Source organism: Berghia stephanieae, chromosome 11, assembly GCF_034508935.2.
Source record: "Berghia stephanieae isolate SIO BIC M18660-M18661 chromosome 11, UCSD_Bste_1.3, whole genome shotgun sequence".
NCBI classification, from domain to species: Eukaryota; Metazoa; Mollusca; class Gastropoda; order Nudibranchia; family Aeolidiidae; genus Berghia; species Berghia stephanieae.
In genome coordinates, this window is record NC_088370.1 from 38,364,513 (window position 1) to 38,379,512 (window position 15,000).

The 15,000-nt window shown below is 36.7% G+C and overlaps 2 protein-coding genes across 2 annotated transcripts in view; one reads left to right on the forward strand and one right to left on the reverse strand.

The window, feature by feature from the left end:
- Positions 1 to 5,368, forward strand: part of LOC144956908 (alpha-tocopherol transfer protein-like) — a 15,459-nt gene extending 10,091 nt beyond the window's left edge. Inside the window, exons 7-9 of the mRNA XM_078887734.1 lie at positions 222 to 332; positions 1,607 to 1,708; positions 3,565 to 5,368. Coding sequence (XP_078743860.1) covers positions 222 to 332; positions 1,607 to 1,708; positions 3,565 to 3,726 — 375 coding nt within the window. The 3' untranslated portion in view covers positions 3,727 to 5,368. The remainder of the gene's footprint in view (positions 1 to 221; positions 333 to 1,606; positions 1,709 to 3,564) is intronic.
- A 3,869-nt stretch (positions 5,369 to 9,237) lies between these two features.
- Positions 9,238 to 15,000, reverse strand: part of LOC144956420 (uncharacterized) — a 41,299-nt gene continuing 35,536 nt past the window's right edge. The window contains exons 7-10 of the mRNA XM_078886923.1: positions 13,810 to 13,899; positions 12,715 to 12,916; positions 11,522 to 11,897; positions 9,238 to 10,276 (exon numbers count right to left, since the gene is read on the reverse strand). Of these exons, the coding sequence (XP_078743049.1) occupies positions 9,989 to 10,276; positions 11,522 to 11,897; positions 12,715 to 12,916; positions 13,810 to 13,899 (956 nt within the window). The 3' untranslated portion in view covers positions 9,238 to 9,988. The remainder of the gene's footprint in view (positions 10,277 to 11,521; positions 11,898 to 12,714; positions 12,917 to 13,809; positions 13,900 to 15,000) is intronic.

Sequence of the window (15,000 nt, forward strand, 5' to 3'; positions counted from 1 at the left end):
TATTTGTTACGATACAAACAGTTTCCTTATTCAGATTTTTTTTTATAAATCACAAAATTTGTAAAAAAAAAACATTTGTAGGGCTTTTTTATTTGAGTTTAACGACCTAATTTGTGTGTTGGTGTGACATGCAGTAAAAAAAAGATATTGAACATGGTCTGGAAGTAGAGATTTAAAAAAAAACAGATCAAGTTTTAAAAAAAATTCTTTCATTCATCCAGGATGTATTTCCAGCTCGCCTCCACGCAGTCCACATAGTAAACGAACCAAGCTCTTTCAGTAACATATTCAATCTCTTCAAGCCATTTATTAAACAAAAACTGCTGCAGCGGGTAAGTAAATTGTGCCTCACCGTCTCAAAACGGTATTATGTCTTGTGCTATCGGACCATGACAGGTGAATATTCAAATTCAATGGGCGACGGATCACAGTCCTCTGAAGTCTTGATTTTCACGACCGGTGGATCAAAACTCTGAAGTCTATCTACATACGAGCTTTTCGCACCATGTTTTATTTCATTTTGGGCGGAGCAGATGACAATCAGATGTCTGATCCGCCCAAAATTAAAAAAAAACATGGTGCACAAAGCTCGTATGTAGACTTCAAAGTTTCGATACTCCGATCGTGAAAATCGAAACTTCAGAGGTCTGATCCGCCGACCATCGCGAATATATTATGAGAGATATGAATTTATTTTTGTTTGTTTGTTTTTGTTTTGTTTTGCAAGAAAATAGTATTTATTCCCCTATACGACGAAATTAAATTAAGCCCTAGTTTCATTTTGTGACTATAAATTCATGTTCAAGCATCTATTTAATTCCAACATGATAAGTATCTTACCACTTTAGACAACGTGTAAGCAACACAACATCCCATCTCATTCGTCCTTGTTATTCTTACAACCAATGTTAATTAACCAGTAGATTTTTGAACAATAAAAACATGGAATTTGTGACACACCTTCACACGTGCTCGGATTAACATATTGAGTTGATTATAAACAATAGCGTGAATGCAAAATATCCAATGAGTGACCTCTTAACCGACCAGTCACTGCCTTGTGGGGTTAGAGAGAGAAAAAATAGTCCGCGGGTTTGAAAATAAAAGCCGAACTCCTTGTCTCGGTAACTGTTATTCCTGGTTCTTGAGCGGCTCTGCGCGGTGGGAAGTTGAACTCTTGGTAAAGGCTTATTACCCATAATATTCAGGAGCTAGAACCTGAAGAGGGCTATTGTAAAAGCAATCGTTTTTACTAAGTCAAATATTTTGTTTTATTAATCATCTGAGCACTTTTTGCTCCTTCTATGTGATACACTCCTCCTCCTCCATCTCCTCCTCCTCCTCCTCCTCCTCCTTCTTCTTCTTCTTCTTCTTCTTCTTCTTCTTATTCCTCCTCGTCTTCCTCCTCCTCATCCCCCTCTTCCTCCTCCTCCTACTTCTCATATTCCTTCTCCTCCTCCACCTCCTAAACCAGGCGTAGCGATTCATACCGTTGGTATGCACCAAGAGAGTAATCAATTCCTAGCTTCAGGCAAACATTTTATTTACTGCCTCAGTCTATAAACGGATTCCTCGTATCGATACTGTTACTTTCACTTCTCTCTAGATCATCTTCCATGGATCCGATTACAACAGCTTACATGAACACATCGATCCTGCCGTTCTGCCTCAAGCATATGGAGGCACCCAACCAAACCCTTCCAATACTGTAAGTAGTAAAATATAAATAAACTATTTGATTAATAACGTATCCTTTTATTGTGATTAATCATGTATTACCTTCATTTCTAATAACTAAAGTAGTCCTTCCCAGTTTCTATATCGTGAAACGGACAATAGCAATTGATTGCTATCCTTTGGATAAAATGCTAGTCCATGGTAAAATACTTTCCGCCAGATCTAACAAACTCAGCTACCCATTCAATGCTGGGTGGACAGGGGGGGGGTCAGAAAAGAAAATCTCGACCGCACCTGGGACGGATCACGGACCATTTGCGTATGAAACAAGTGCTCTGCCAAGTGAGCTATCGGGACGCCCTTAACTTAGTTATCAGCAACGTTATAATCCTTAACGTTATCTTGTTCCTCTCATCGTAATACCAGATTGATGCAATGAATGGGTCACATACTAGGTGCCCATATTTGCAGGTCCGATAACTAAACACAATTATGGATTTGATTTGAAGTTGTTGTATTGTAAAATATTTTGCGTTGGTTTAAAAAAAATTAAATTAAAAATCAATATTGAGCTTTATATTTATAAAACGCAATATCCACTAAATGTGCTCAAAGCGCTTTACAAGGGGACCCAGGTCAACAGCAACATTTAACATGCGCCTGTTAGGCAATGTTACAATTTTTTCGGACAAAGACACCGCTGCTAACGGCCAGGTATTCATTTTACACCTGAGTATGGTGAGAGAATGTGAGTACAGAGCCTTTTCCAAGGACTCAACTATGTGCCGAGCGCGAGGCTCGAACCGAGGACCTTCCGATCCAAAAGCGAGTGTCGTACCACTAGACCACATAGCCGCACAAATACTTCTCCTACGAGCATAAAAGTGTGTCCAGAGGAGAAAACCTTTATAAATGTGACATATTTTGACTTTTACAAATTCTGATCACATGACATGTGAAAAATTCAAAGCCAGCATGGAGAATAAAAAGTACCGATTTTCTTTGTTTAGATCCAAGCTGCTCGTTGCTGGGCGACGAGACATCAGACTATTGAATCCTATTATGGATTTGATTTAGCATTGTTGTAATGTACATCATTTTGCGTTGGTTTGAGAGTATTTCCATTACAACTCAGAAAAGCGAGTGGAGCAGGTACTTATGTTGATAACAACAAGACATGAAGTGAGTAGGAAAGTGCCAGAAGACAATAGAGAATAAAAATTTTCGCGGCGGCGATGGGGGTTCGAACCCGGGACCTTACTGGTACGACTGCCCAGTGACAAGCCTATCAGGAGGCTACGAGACAGCCTATAAGGCAGGAAAAGAATTTGAAGAATGGATTAAAAGATTCAAAATAGAGGTGTAGGTCCATTCGATACTAACTAACTGGTACGACAACTCCGCCTGGCCGGTGAGATCGTGACTCTACCGCATGAGCTATCCACGATCCCAAAACAAGATCGTCTCTAATCCTAGTCTTTTATTAGAGCCTTCTCTTCCTGACGTCTTGAAATCACGGGTTCAACACACATAACCGCCGCGAAGTTAGCTGGCCAGCATTTAAGCTTAATAGCCAATATTCTCAATACAAACATGTAACATAGAAACGATAGAAACTCCCTTCATTTCTTGTTGTTATTTCCATTACAACATTGAGAGACCATAACAAATTGGGTTATCAGACCTTCAAATAAGTACACGTCGGTGACATAGGATGTCATGTCAGGGTATATTTCGATCGACTCGTATCTTTATATTCGTCTTTGATTCAAAAACTTAAATATATCCTAAACAAAATAAAAATCCCTTCTCAATTTTCAGACTTTTGCAAGACTGAATCAATTTATATACTTTATTTATTTATTTATTTATTTAAAAATATTTCAGGCATGGGCTGATCGGATTCTTACAATGGACAAAGATTTTGAATTGGATAGCAAGTACGGCTTCGTTGACATGCTTATGCAAGGGGGAACTAACTCTATGCGCAATGAAAAGGGCGTGGCAGGAGATCTAATGCCGGGAACGTTCAAAAAGTTGGATGTTTGACACAATTCTATTTCCTGTCCCATGCTTTAAATTTGCGATATTCGTTTGTTAGATAAAACGTTGGACGCACAAGATCCAAACTTAGAAATTGTAGTTCTAATCGTATTTGAAGATCTTTGTAGGTTATACGCGTACCTATGTGTGACCCACCGAAAAAGACTGGTAATAGGAAAAATTGTATCAGACGCCATATAATTAGTTTGTGGACAAAATGTTCATTCGAATTGTTAAATCTACTGATAATTTTAAGAAATAATATAACCCACTTCTCTCAATAAACCACAGTCAAATTTGATACATATTTTTAAAATCATAAATTTGTTTGTCGATATCTTGTCTATATGGACATAGTGCCATGTCGCGGCGATGGGTCACATATTTTTATTCGATTTGAATTGTATTTCCTAGCACTTCGTAAAATTAGCACACACACACACACACACAAACACACGCACACACACAAAAACACACACAAACACACACACACAAAGAATAAACCGACAGGAAAGAGATCAACAAACAAGAATTAAGTCGTCTCTGCATAGAAAACCCTAAAAAAAACTGGAAAGAATTCTATCCGCAGATGTCTCAATTTTCGAAAATATGAATGATGTTTTTAATTTTTCACCGAACCCCTCGGCGTTGTTGTATTATTACTTAATTACTTATGGATTCTCATGGATTGTTTCCTGCACATGTCCTTATAGGTCCTCTTCTCCAGACTCTATTTCATGATCGTCTTTGTGATTTAAGTTTCCTCCGGTTTTACAATCTAAAGCGCATTTATACAAAACATTTTGGTCAGACCAAAATTTGTCTAGTCTGCTCTTGAAGCTATATAAGGTTTTTGAATTCACAACAGAATCTGGTAAACTGTTCCATATTTTCGTTGTTCTCACAGTAAAATTGTGTTTTCTCACTTCCATTCTTGGTCTTTGTGTGAGTAGTGTCTTTATGTTACCTCTGGTGTCTTTTCTTATTGTGAAGTCTTTCCTCCATTTTATAAATTCTGTCATGTCTCGGTCATATTTACCACTTGTCATCTTGTAAAGTTCTATCATGTCGCCCCTATATCTTCTGTATTTCAAGGTTGGTAAAATAAGTTTCCTCAGTCGTTCCTCGTAATCTAGTGATTCTAGTCCAGGCAACTGTTTTGTGGCCCTCCTTCGCACACCTTCAATTAGCTCCTTGTATTTCTCAATGCAAGGAAACCAAACTGAGCTTGCATAGCCTAAGTGCAATCTCAAAAGCGCTTTATAGAGGGGTAAGAATGTCTCTTTGTTGAGGTATTGGAATGCTAATACTGTTTCCTTGTTTTGTTAGCTAATCGAATGCAGTCAATTTCGAAACCAGTAATCTTATCATTTGATTTATTTGATTTGGTAAAAAAAGTAAAAACAAAAGTAGAACAAGACTTTGCCATCGTCCCTCAAGGCCTTGCTGTTTTCCTCACATTAACCGTATGTCATGCATCTAACATGTATTTAATGTTAACAATCTTTAACCGGACTTACTTTGTCATGATCTCGTTGTTAGCCAACTTGTCATAAAATTTAATAACCATTGCCAATGTACTTACGATCAATGTATTACAAATTATATTTTTGTGAAATAAAGATAGATAGTATTTATTTTAAACAAATGTTTTCATGACATTTTAAATGGAATTATTTTTGCTTAAAAATTGTCTTCTTCATCTAGCTCCGCCTCCTCTTCCTCCACCTCCCTCCTCCTCATCCATCTCCTCCTCCTCCACCTCCTTTTCCTCCTCCTCCTCCTCCTCCTCATCATCATCATCATCATCATCATCAACATCAACATCACCATTCTTCTTCTTCTTCTTCTTCTTCTTCTTCTTCTTCTTCTTCTTCTTCTTCTTCTTCTTCTTCTTCTTCTTCTTCTTCTTCTTCACCCACGGTATTCCTCTCACGCTTGTGACCGATAACGCAAAACAGTTCACAAGCACGGAATTTAAAGCATTCATGAAGGAATGGGAAATCGAATATATAACTTCCAATCCTTATTTCCCACAATCAAACGGCTTCATTAAAAGGATGGTGCAGACGGTTAAGAACTGCTTAAAGAAATCAAAAGAGACCGAACAAAATCCCCAGATTGCGCTACTCAACCTAAAAACTACACCGATTGACCTGACATTACCTTCCCCCGCTGAACTTCTGTTCAACAGATCAATCCGAACTCCAATACCACGAACAATGAAGATCACCCCCAGAATAGAACAAGCTCGGGACAACCTGAAACATAGACAGCTGAAACAACAGCAACAAGACGACAAAGTATCTAACACTCTTCCACAGCTGCATAGAGGTCAGCCGGTCCTCCTACAAGACCCAACTTACCATACATGGTCAGCAGCAACAGTGATAGATCATGCCGCGGAACCAAGAAGCTACACAGTGGAGACACCCAACGGTACTGTCCGCAGAAATCGTATAAATCTTAAGGAAAGAAAGACACCAGGTGCTCCATCGCTTAACAACAACGAAGAGTACACAACACAACTTGCACAGCAGGAGACAAACAATGGTCCAGACAACGCCCTGGAGACTCACATTCCTGTACCTACCCACCACACAAGATCTGGTCGGGAAATTATCCGCCCTAAAAGGCTCGTCGAAAACTATTAACCATAAGTTCTACTATCATCAACTGTCACCTCACTTTATTCTCACTCTTTATTAGCCTCTACACAGGTATACATGCAATAATACCCTTCAGGAAGAGTGACTGTCAGAATAGTCTACAGTCATTTCATAGGCAATGTCACTAGTATAGGTAGTTCTGTAGAATGAAATGCACAATACCCACAATGCACCAAATTTCTACGCCTACACTGAATATTAATGGATATTGAGGTGAACACAAAGACAAACACTAGGTTAGGGACCAGTGGATAAAGGGACACAATAATGCCCTCCACTGGGTCGAGGTCACGGGACCTCTAGTCTTTTTTCTTTCAGGTGATGCCCACATTGAAGAGCCTATTTTCGAACTTATTATGATCTCATCCTACCTTATGTTAATCTAAAAACATGAGGAAATCTTACTGAAGTCATTTGGAACATTAAATCTTTACGTTATGTTTTGTTATTTTTTGGCATCCTGCCCGATGATTGGCTGATCTGAGGTTCTTAACCTAGGGTCCCCAAATTACATTTGATGTTCTAAGTTCTATGTTCTAGACAGGCCCTACGAGCATAACGTGTTTATATATCTATCTCAGTCTTGATTAAAAAAATATGCTTACGTTCTATTTGAGAAGGGGGATGTAACAGTAGTGTAAATAATACGTTCATACCAACCCTTTTGATAAGAACCACTCCACATAATAATAGTAACTTTTTATCTCCCTTGTTTTTTTCCGTTTATTATTTTTCGTTTCGTATCCAGTTAGCTTGAAAATAAAGACCTGCATCAAATCCAATCATCCTGTATTGTATACTCATTTTATAATTATATTACAATCAGTTTTATTACTAAGATATAAAAGAAAAGGTAAGATATAAAACGGTCTCATTGAAGTCGATCAACCCTAAATACTAGAACGGTATCTTCTCGTCTTCTGGTCTGGCGGGTAAAATGGTGAGTATACTACTTAAACGCATTCCACCAATGATGCAATTTGTGTTCAGGAGGAAATACCAATACTGACATACTCAGGAAAAATCCATATTTGAACATTTGGCCAGAAAACTCGTCCTTCAAATATCGATCGATTGTAATGACCCTCATCTTGGAAAAAAAAACTCTCAAACCTGGAACTTCGGGAGGATATGGATTTTTCTAGAGTACGACAGAGTACGAGTATACCATTTTTTGCATCCCCTTATCCATCTAGAATAATCGATGTTTCTATAATATTCATAAGGAATTAAGGAGTACTCGTGGGTGTCTGTGAGTCGATTTACCATTTTTATCCGATTATTCGTTTAAGATAGTAGTTGTCTTTATATTCAATATATATATATATATAATAATATAATATATATAATATATAATATAATATATAAATGATAGTCAACCACTCTTGTCTTGGTAAATTATTTTGATAACATATATATTGATGACAATAGCTCTTTTCAAGACTTCAGCCAAACTGCGAAAATCACTCACTATAAGTAAAGGTTGTGACAAAATCAATCTTCACGATACATATATTTATAGTAAAGATTGATTTTGTCACTACCTTTTACTTATGATGAGAGAGTCTTTATAATAATAATGAAATAAAAATATTATTATTATATTAAAATAGTAATTACACAACATTGGCAAAAGCACACTCTTTACTTTTTACCTCGAACACATTGATTCAAACAGATGGAGACAAACCAAGATTCACACATTATAAAAACACACAAACACTCTTACTCACACTCACATACATACACACGCACACACACATACATACACACACATACAAACACACACCTAATCTTCTTTCTTCATCCCACCCCTTCTTTCTTATATTCTCTCTCTCTCTCTCTCTCTCCCTCTCTCTCTCTCTCTCTCTCTCTCTCTCTCTCTCTCTTACATACACTCTCAATCACCCAGCCACTCTTACTTAAAACTCAGGCACAGTGAGACATACAACGTGATGCAAATGAGACAAACCACCTCAATGTGGTGTGATAAATTGAAGCAGATACTAACAAATGAGTAAAGAGTAAAATCCTCATGAACAAGACTTTTAAAAAAAGTTAAAATAAAAATATCAACAAACGAATATTTATCGGGTGGGAGAAACAAAAACAAAAAGTTTAGAAACAGGCAACCGCAAGACTATAAGTTATATACAGCCTGAGATTTTACAACAATCAAACCCAAATATTCAAATCTGTGAATCTGGACCCTAAACAATTTTTCAAAAAAATATATTGAAGAATTTTATTCCACGATTGTTTTGATAAACACACCACAAAATGTTGTCTTCGGGCACTTTCCTACTCACTTTATTTCTTGTTGTTTATTCTTGTTGCTTGTATATTTTCTAAGATATTTGGTTTCTACTTCCTACTGAAAAAGGTTCGCAATTTTTTACGGGATTTTTCTCTCACCCGATACATTTGCCTCATTGGGGGATTTAATATTCAGCCTGTTTCATATTTACACATAATGATAAAAATAATAATAATAATAATAATAATAATAAATAATAATAATAATAATAATGATGATGATGATGGATGATGATGATGATGATGATGATGATGATGATGATGACGACGATGAGATAATAATAAAAATAATAATAATAATAATAATAATAATAATAATAATAATAATAATAAATAATAATAATAATAATAAATAATAATAATAATAATAATAATAATAGTAATAGTAATAGTAATAATAATAATAATAATAATAATAATAATATAATAATAATAATAATAATAATAATAATAATAATAATGTAATCTATTTATATAGCGCCTGTCCAAAATAGCTCTAGGTGCACATAATACATGGCATGAAATAAAAAAAGAATACTCTATCATAGTATCAACAACATTAAAAAGATGAGAATATGGAATTATTTTAAAAAATGTAAATTAGGGTAAATATGTTCTATGAAGTGGTGACACTACAAAAATAACGTAATTAAACTTGTATATTATGAAGATTGCGTATCCATTCTTTTATAACTTTAATTTATTATTGAAATAATTAAATAAATAACTAAATAAGTAAATAAATAAACAAACAAATGCTTAATTAGTTCTTTCTACATATAATCCAAATATAACAGAAAGAGATTAGACTTTTATTTTTCGTTTAAATGCTTAATAATCAATAAAGCTAGAGCACAGATTGAATGGCATTGAATTCCACACTGTTGGAGCTGCACAATTTAAGGTTCTGTCTTTTAATGTTGTATTCCTCCCCTCCCTTTTTGTGGTTTTGAGTGTGAATTCATTTTTCTGCATCTAGTTAGTTCCAACAAATTACAATGTTAAACCTCTCCTTACCACCTATTGGAAAATCGTCACATTTGTTACAATATAACTGCCTCTTTCTCATCCAGATTTTGTTTCAATTTGCTATAGCTATAAAAATCTTGACATTTTAAAATAGAGCTCATGTTATAGAACAATATTATGTATAGAAAATGTGCTTTTTGCTTTTCTGTTTGAGTAAGATATGTCTGTTCTTTGTGTTGGGTGGGTTTGAAGTTTTGGGGAAATTCTGAAAATGGCTTGTAAGGAGAGGGTTAAGGCTATGAATAACATATCTCTTAATGTTTAGCCAAAGGATTCGTTCCTTGAACTAATTTTTTGATCTGAGTAGAAAGGACAGGTAAATCTGCTAATATCAGTACACCAAAGGTGAAGGACAAACAGAAGAGGGCCATGTACCCGGATGTTTTAGCGGTGGTACGCTTGTCTGGCGCGCTCTCCTTCTTTCTTCTCGCCTGCGACAGAGATTGTTTGGGAACAATTAGTTCGTGGACTATTGATTCTGTCATTTTTTCTAACTGTGAAGAGTTCAGTGTGATGTTAACGGGAGTCTGAGTCTGGCATTTCTGAAATTAGAAAAGGAAAAATGCTTTGGGCAGGCAGTTTGTGAAAATAAGATAGAGATAAATGGGGTATTGAGAGTTAGTCCAATTTTGTTTCATCTTTAAAAAAAATAGGAAAAAATAAAAGATGCACGCTTTGTCATCTTACGGTAAGAATACTAGGTGATGGGGAAACCACTCCAAACAGCACGAAACATTATCCCAACAGATATTTGAGAGTTTAAAAGTTCCCCCCCCCTCAGATATACTGAGAGTTTCATATTTGGAGCACAGAAAAAATAAAAAGATATATTAAAAGAGGTATAGGGAATGAGATTAGCGGAAGAGTAGCGTCCCTTGACTGGACGTCACCGGTGGAGAAGTTATTTGTAAACAAACCGACTACAAGCCAAGCGCTCCAAATACAAAATTTATTATTCATATTCTGTACAAAAATGCATAACGTTGATTATGATATGCATTTTTGTACAGAAATATGAATAATAAATTTTGTATTTGGAGCGATGTCTTGTAGTTGGTTAGCAGTTGGTTTGTTTACAAATAACTTCTCCACCAGCGACGTCCAATCAAGGGGCGCTACTCTTCCGCTAATTTCATTCCCTATAGGATCGAGCAGGAGGACAGGAACCACTTATGTCTCAGGTTCTTGCCTACAGCGGGTACATGTTGGACAGGTAGAAAGACCCCACCGATGAAGCGCACTGGCCGTGAGGCAGCTCCTCGACCGAAGCCGATTCGCAGTCACCCAGTGTCTCCTCTTACTGGTATCAAAGCCTGGCAACTTCTCACCAAGCTTAGAGGAGGTTACGTCCCCGCCCCCACGAGGGATTGAATTCGTCCAAACCGACTTCCATCTCGTATGTACAGCTCTAGACGTAGTCAGGGATTCTGCGTACAAGGGTTGCCGGGACTTATATGTCAAAAGTAGAGAGAAGAAAAATGTCATGGTTCAGACCCACTGTCCGCCGTGATAACATGTGCAAGACTGTTATGCAGGGCACGATTGAGGAACAGAAAAGAAGATAAACACAGGAAAAAAACTGTGGCAGGACAACATCAAAGAGTGGACATGCCTGGGCATTATCAGCCTTCAAGAATTGGCCGGAGACCGTGATGAATTGCATGAGGGGTTGTGAAGTCTGTATAACGCATGTCCCCCAAACCGATCAACTGGTCATTGGAGTGAGTGAATATATAATATAATGATATTTACTGTGATTTAAAAAAAGCTTCAATCTAATCATTTACCGGAAGAATGCTTTTATCTATCGTTGTTGTTGCAGTGGTCGGCGTCGGGCAAATCGTCTGTGTTACAGTGGCAGGAGAATATTGAAAGCCTTGACTCTCGCTACAGTTGATTATTTCATTTCCTCGCCCTCCCTCTCCACTGCTGTCAATGTTAGCAGATGCAGAAATGGTCGTAGTGCAAGAAGGCGTCATCAAAGCTGGGCAAGAAGAAGGGGTCAAGGTCACCTCGACGTATTTTGTGGAAATCGTTGGTACGATCGGTTCCTTGGACATATCGGCGTTAGGAGTGGAGCATGTTATATCAGAGGTTGATGCGGCCACTGGTGTATAAGTGCTTGTGTGCGTGGAGGTCACAGTTTGTGTCGTGGTGGAAGTCCTGTAAAAAAGACTGTGTTGATGATCACATAATTATAAGAATTATCAATACGTCATTATATATATATATATTATATATATATATATATATAATATATATATATATATATATATATATATATATACATTTAGAATGTGGGGATATTGGATTAACAAATGGCTGGCAGTTAGAGGGGAAAGACAGAAGAGAAGAGAGAGACAGAGAGAGAGAGAGAGAGAGAGAGAGATTGGGAGGGAGAAAGAAAGAAAGAGGAAAGATGGAGAGGGAGAGAGAGAGAGAGGGAGAGAGAGAGAGAGAGAGAGAGAGAGAGAGAGAGAGGGAGAGAGAGAGAGAGAGAGGTACAAAAACACAAACACACAAACACACAAACAGAGCGAGAGAGAAAGAAAGAGAGAGAGGGGGAGAGAGAGAGAGAGAGAGAGAGAGAGAGAGAGATAAATATAGAACCGAGATTAAAAAGAGACTAATAGAGCGAAGGAGTTATGATACAGGAAGATCGAACAGAAAGCTAGATAGATAGGTAGTTACATGAATAGAGAGATAGATAGATGGATAAATAGAGAGAAAGAAATAGATGCACAAAACACCTTTGGCGTAACTAAAGATAATACCTCCTGTCTGGATACGTGACATATATTTCCCCCGATGATATGTTAAAACGTCACGTAACTAATTCTGTGTTAGTTGGCTGTGAAATTTTGGGGAGAATCCTGAAATGGCTGGTAAGGAGAGGGTTAAAGATAACAATGGCTGGCTATAAACAATAACAGAGAGCTTAGTGACGTCAATATCGTTCCTTCAATTGGTGAGTACTTACTTTTGAAGATTTTCGAAGCAAGACGAGTTCACGGAGGATGTTACGGTCGATGTTATGGTACTGGTGATTATCGTTGTTTCTGTGAGCGGGGGAAGTTGTTCTGTGACTGTCCACGTTACGGAAGCGGTCACAGTGATATTCGTGGCCTCACCACCACCAGTATCGCCACTACCATCATCTGTGGTGATTTTTGTATCAGTGACTGTAGGTAAAAGGAAGATGGATAACATTATGTAGAACGAAAGGAGGATGAGTGAGTGGATGGATGGGTGGGTGGGTGGGTTGATGGACTAGGAGGAAAACATGATTGAGAGGTTTGAAAGTTGTAGAACTGGGGTGTTGATATTGGTGGGGATGGCGGTTGTGTTGGTGGTGATGGGGATAATGATGATGACGATGATGATGATGATGATGATGATGATGATGATGATGATGATGATGATGATGATGATGATGATGATGAAACTAATAATAATAATAATGACAATAATAATAATAATAATAATAATAATAATAATAATAATAATAATATAATAATATAATAATAATAAATAATAATAAAGATGATGATGATGATGATGATGATGATGATGATGATGATATGATGAGGATGACGAGGAGGAGAAGGATGAGGAGGAGGATGAGGAGAAAGAGGAGGAATAGGAAGAAAGTAGATAAGAATACCCTCAGTAGTGTTATTAGTGTTGGTGGTAATGATATATTTTGGTTACGACGATGCTAATGTTACAAGAATGGAAATGATATTAGTGTTAATGATAATATCAATCTTACAACAGTGGTGATGAACTGAGAGTGTTGATGTGGTGATGTTATTGTGACATCAAGTAGGGTATATTTTTGTAGTGATGATGTTGGTAGTACAGTAACGGTGAGGTTGCTTCGTTAATCCATTTAGATTGCAATTTGTTGTCCCCAGGGATCGGTTATTGATCGCCTTCCGTTTAGACTTCATACTTTATCCCTTAGTGATATAACTAAACAGTAGAATTAACTTTCAGTTTTATGCTGATGACATTGGATTTTATGCATCATTATTATTCAAGGCTATTTGTGACAAAAACACAACATACATACCATTTATTCTGTTCTCATCTAAAGGCATGCATTGTGCTGGTTGTATGTTCAAATTCATCATCGAGGAATCCAATTGATGTACAAAGAGGGCTGTTTTAGATTCCAGTATGGAAATAAACAAAAATGACATTTTAAGCATTTTAATAATCCAAAAAGCAAAATATTAATACAAATCAAATAACAATAACAATATTTAAACATGAAAAAGGTATTTTAAGGAACTAATGAAACCCGACTCCATGTTTATTGTTTAGATTATGATGGGGACTAAATAAATAGTTTGCTACCCCTCGATTAAGATGCTGATCTATCTATAAGTTGAGATTCATTCTAATGGTAACCTGAAAAACCCAACTATCCACTTACCGTTTAGGGCAAAAATAATAAATCAAATAAATATAAATATCCCCTCCGCAAACCACCCACCCCCAAAAATCAAAACAAAACAAAACAAACAAACAAAAAACAGACAAACCAACAATTAACAAACAAAAAATTTAAACAAAACAAACCAAAAAAAAACAAAAAAAACCCGACAAAACAAAACAAATACAAAAAAAAAAAGAAGAAGAAGAGGTCTGGCTAAATGCGGCAATAGTAAAAATACACGACAACAGGGGTGAAAATGGGTGTTTTAGAAACATTAAACACACAGAAAAGTGAACACTTCACACATACTAGCTTATTTAAACTTGGCAACATAATAACGTATATAATATTTGTCTTAGGCTGTGAACTCAGTGCCATCATTTTCCTCTCAGGTTCGTTTTGCTCTCCGTTTGTCCTCTCCTCTCTCCTCTCAGTCTATCTTTTTTTTTTCTTTGTTTTTGCTTTATCATAGCAAAGTGACCCCTTAAGTTTTCACTTGCCAAACCGAACAGGAACCAAACGCGAACACATTGTCTCGGAATTACAATTTCTTTCAGTTTTTGACCAACAAAATGAAACAACACACGTAGATAGTTTCTTTGTTGTCGTTTTTAAAACACCGTTTAGGTGATTGGTTCTCGCTAAATAAATGTATGAACAGTATAGATAGAACGAAGTTGACGTCACTCAGGTCTTTGTAATTGTTTTTTTGCCATCCGTGTTTATGAGTTATTCTCACGAAACTGTATTAACCAGACTATAAACGATCATGATTACACATAGTTTTGTGCGTTGGTCGTTTTATTTCCGGATAGCACTGTT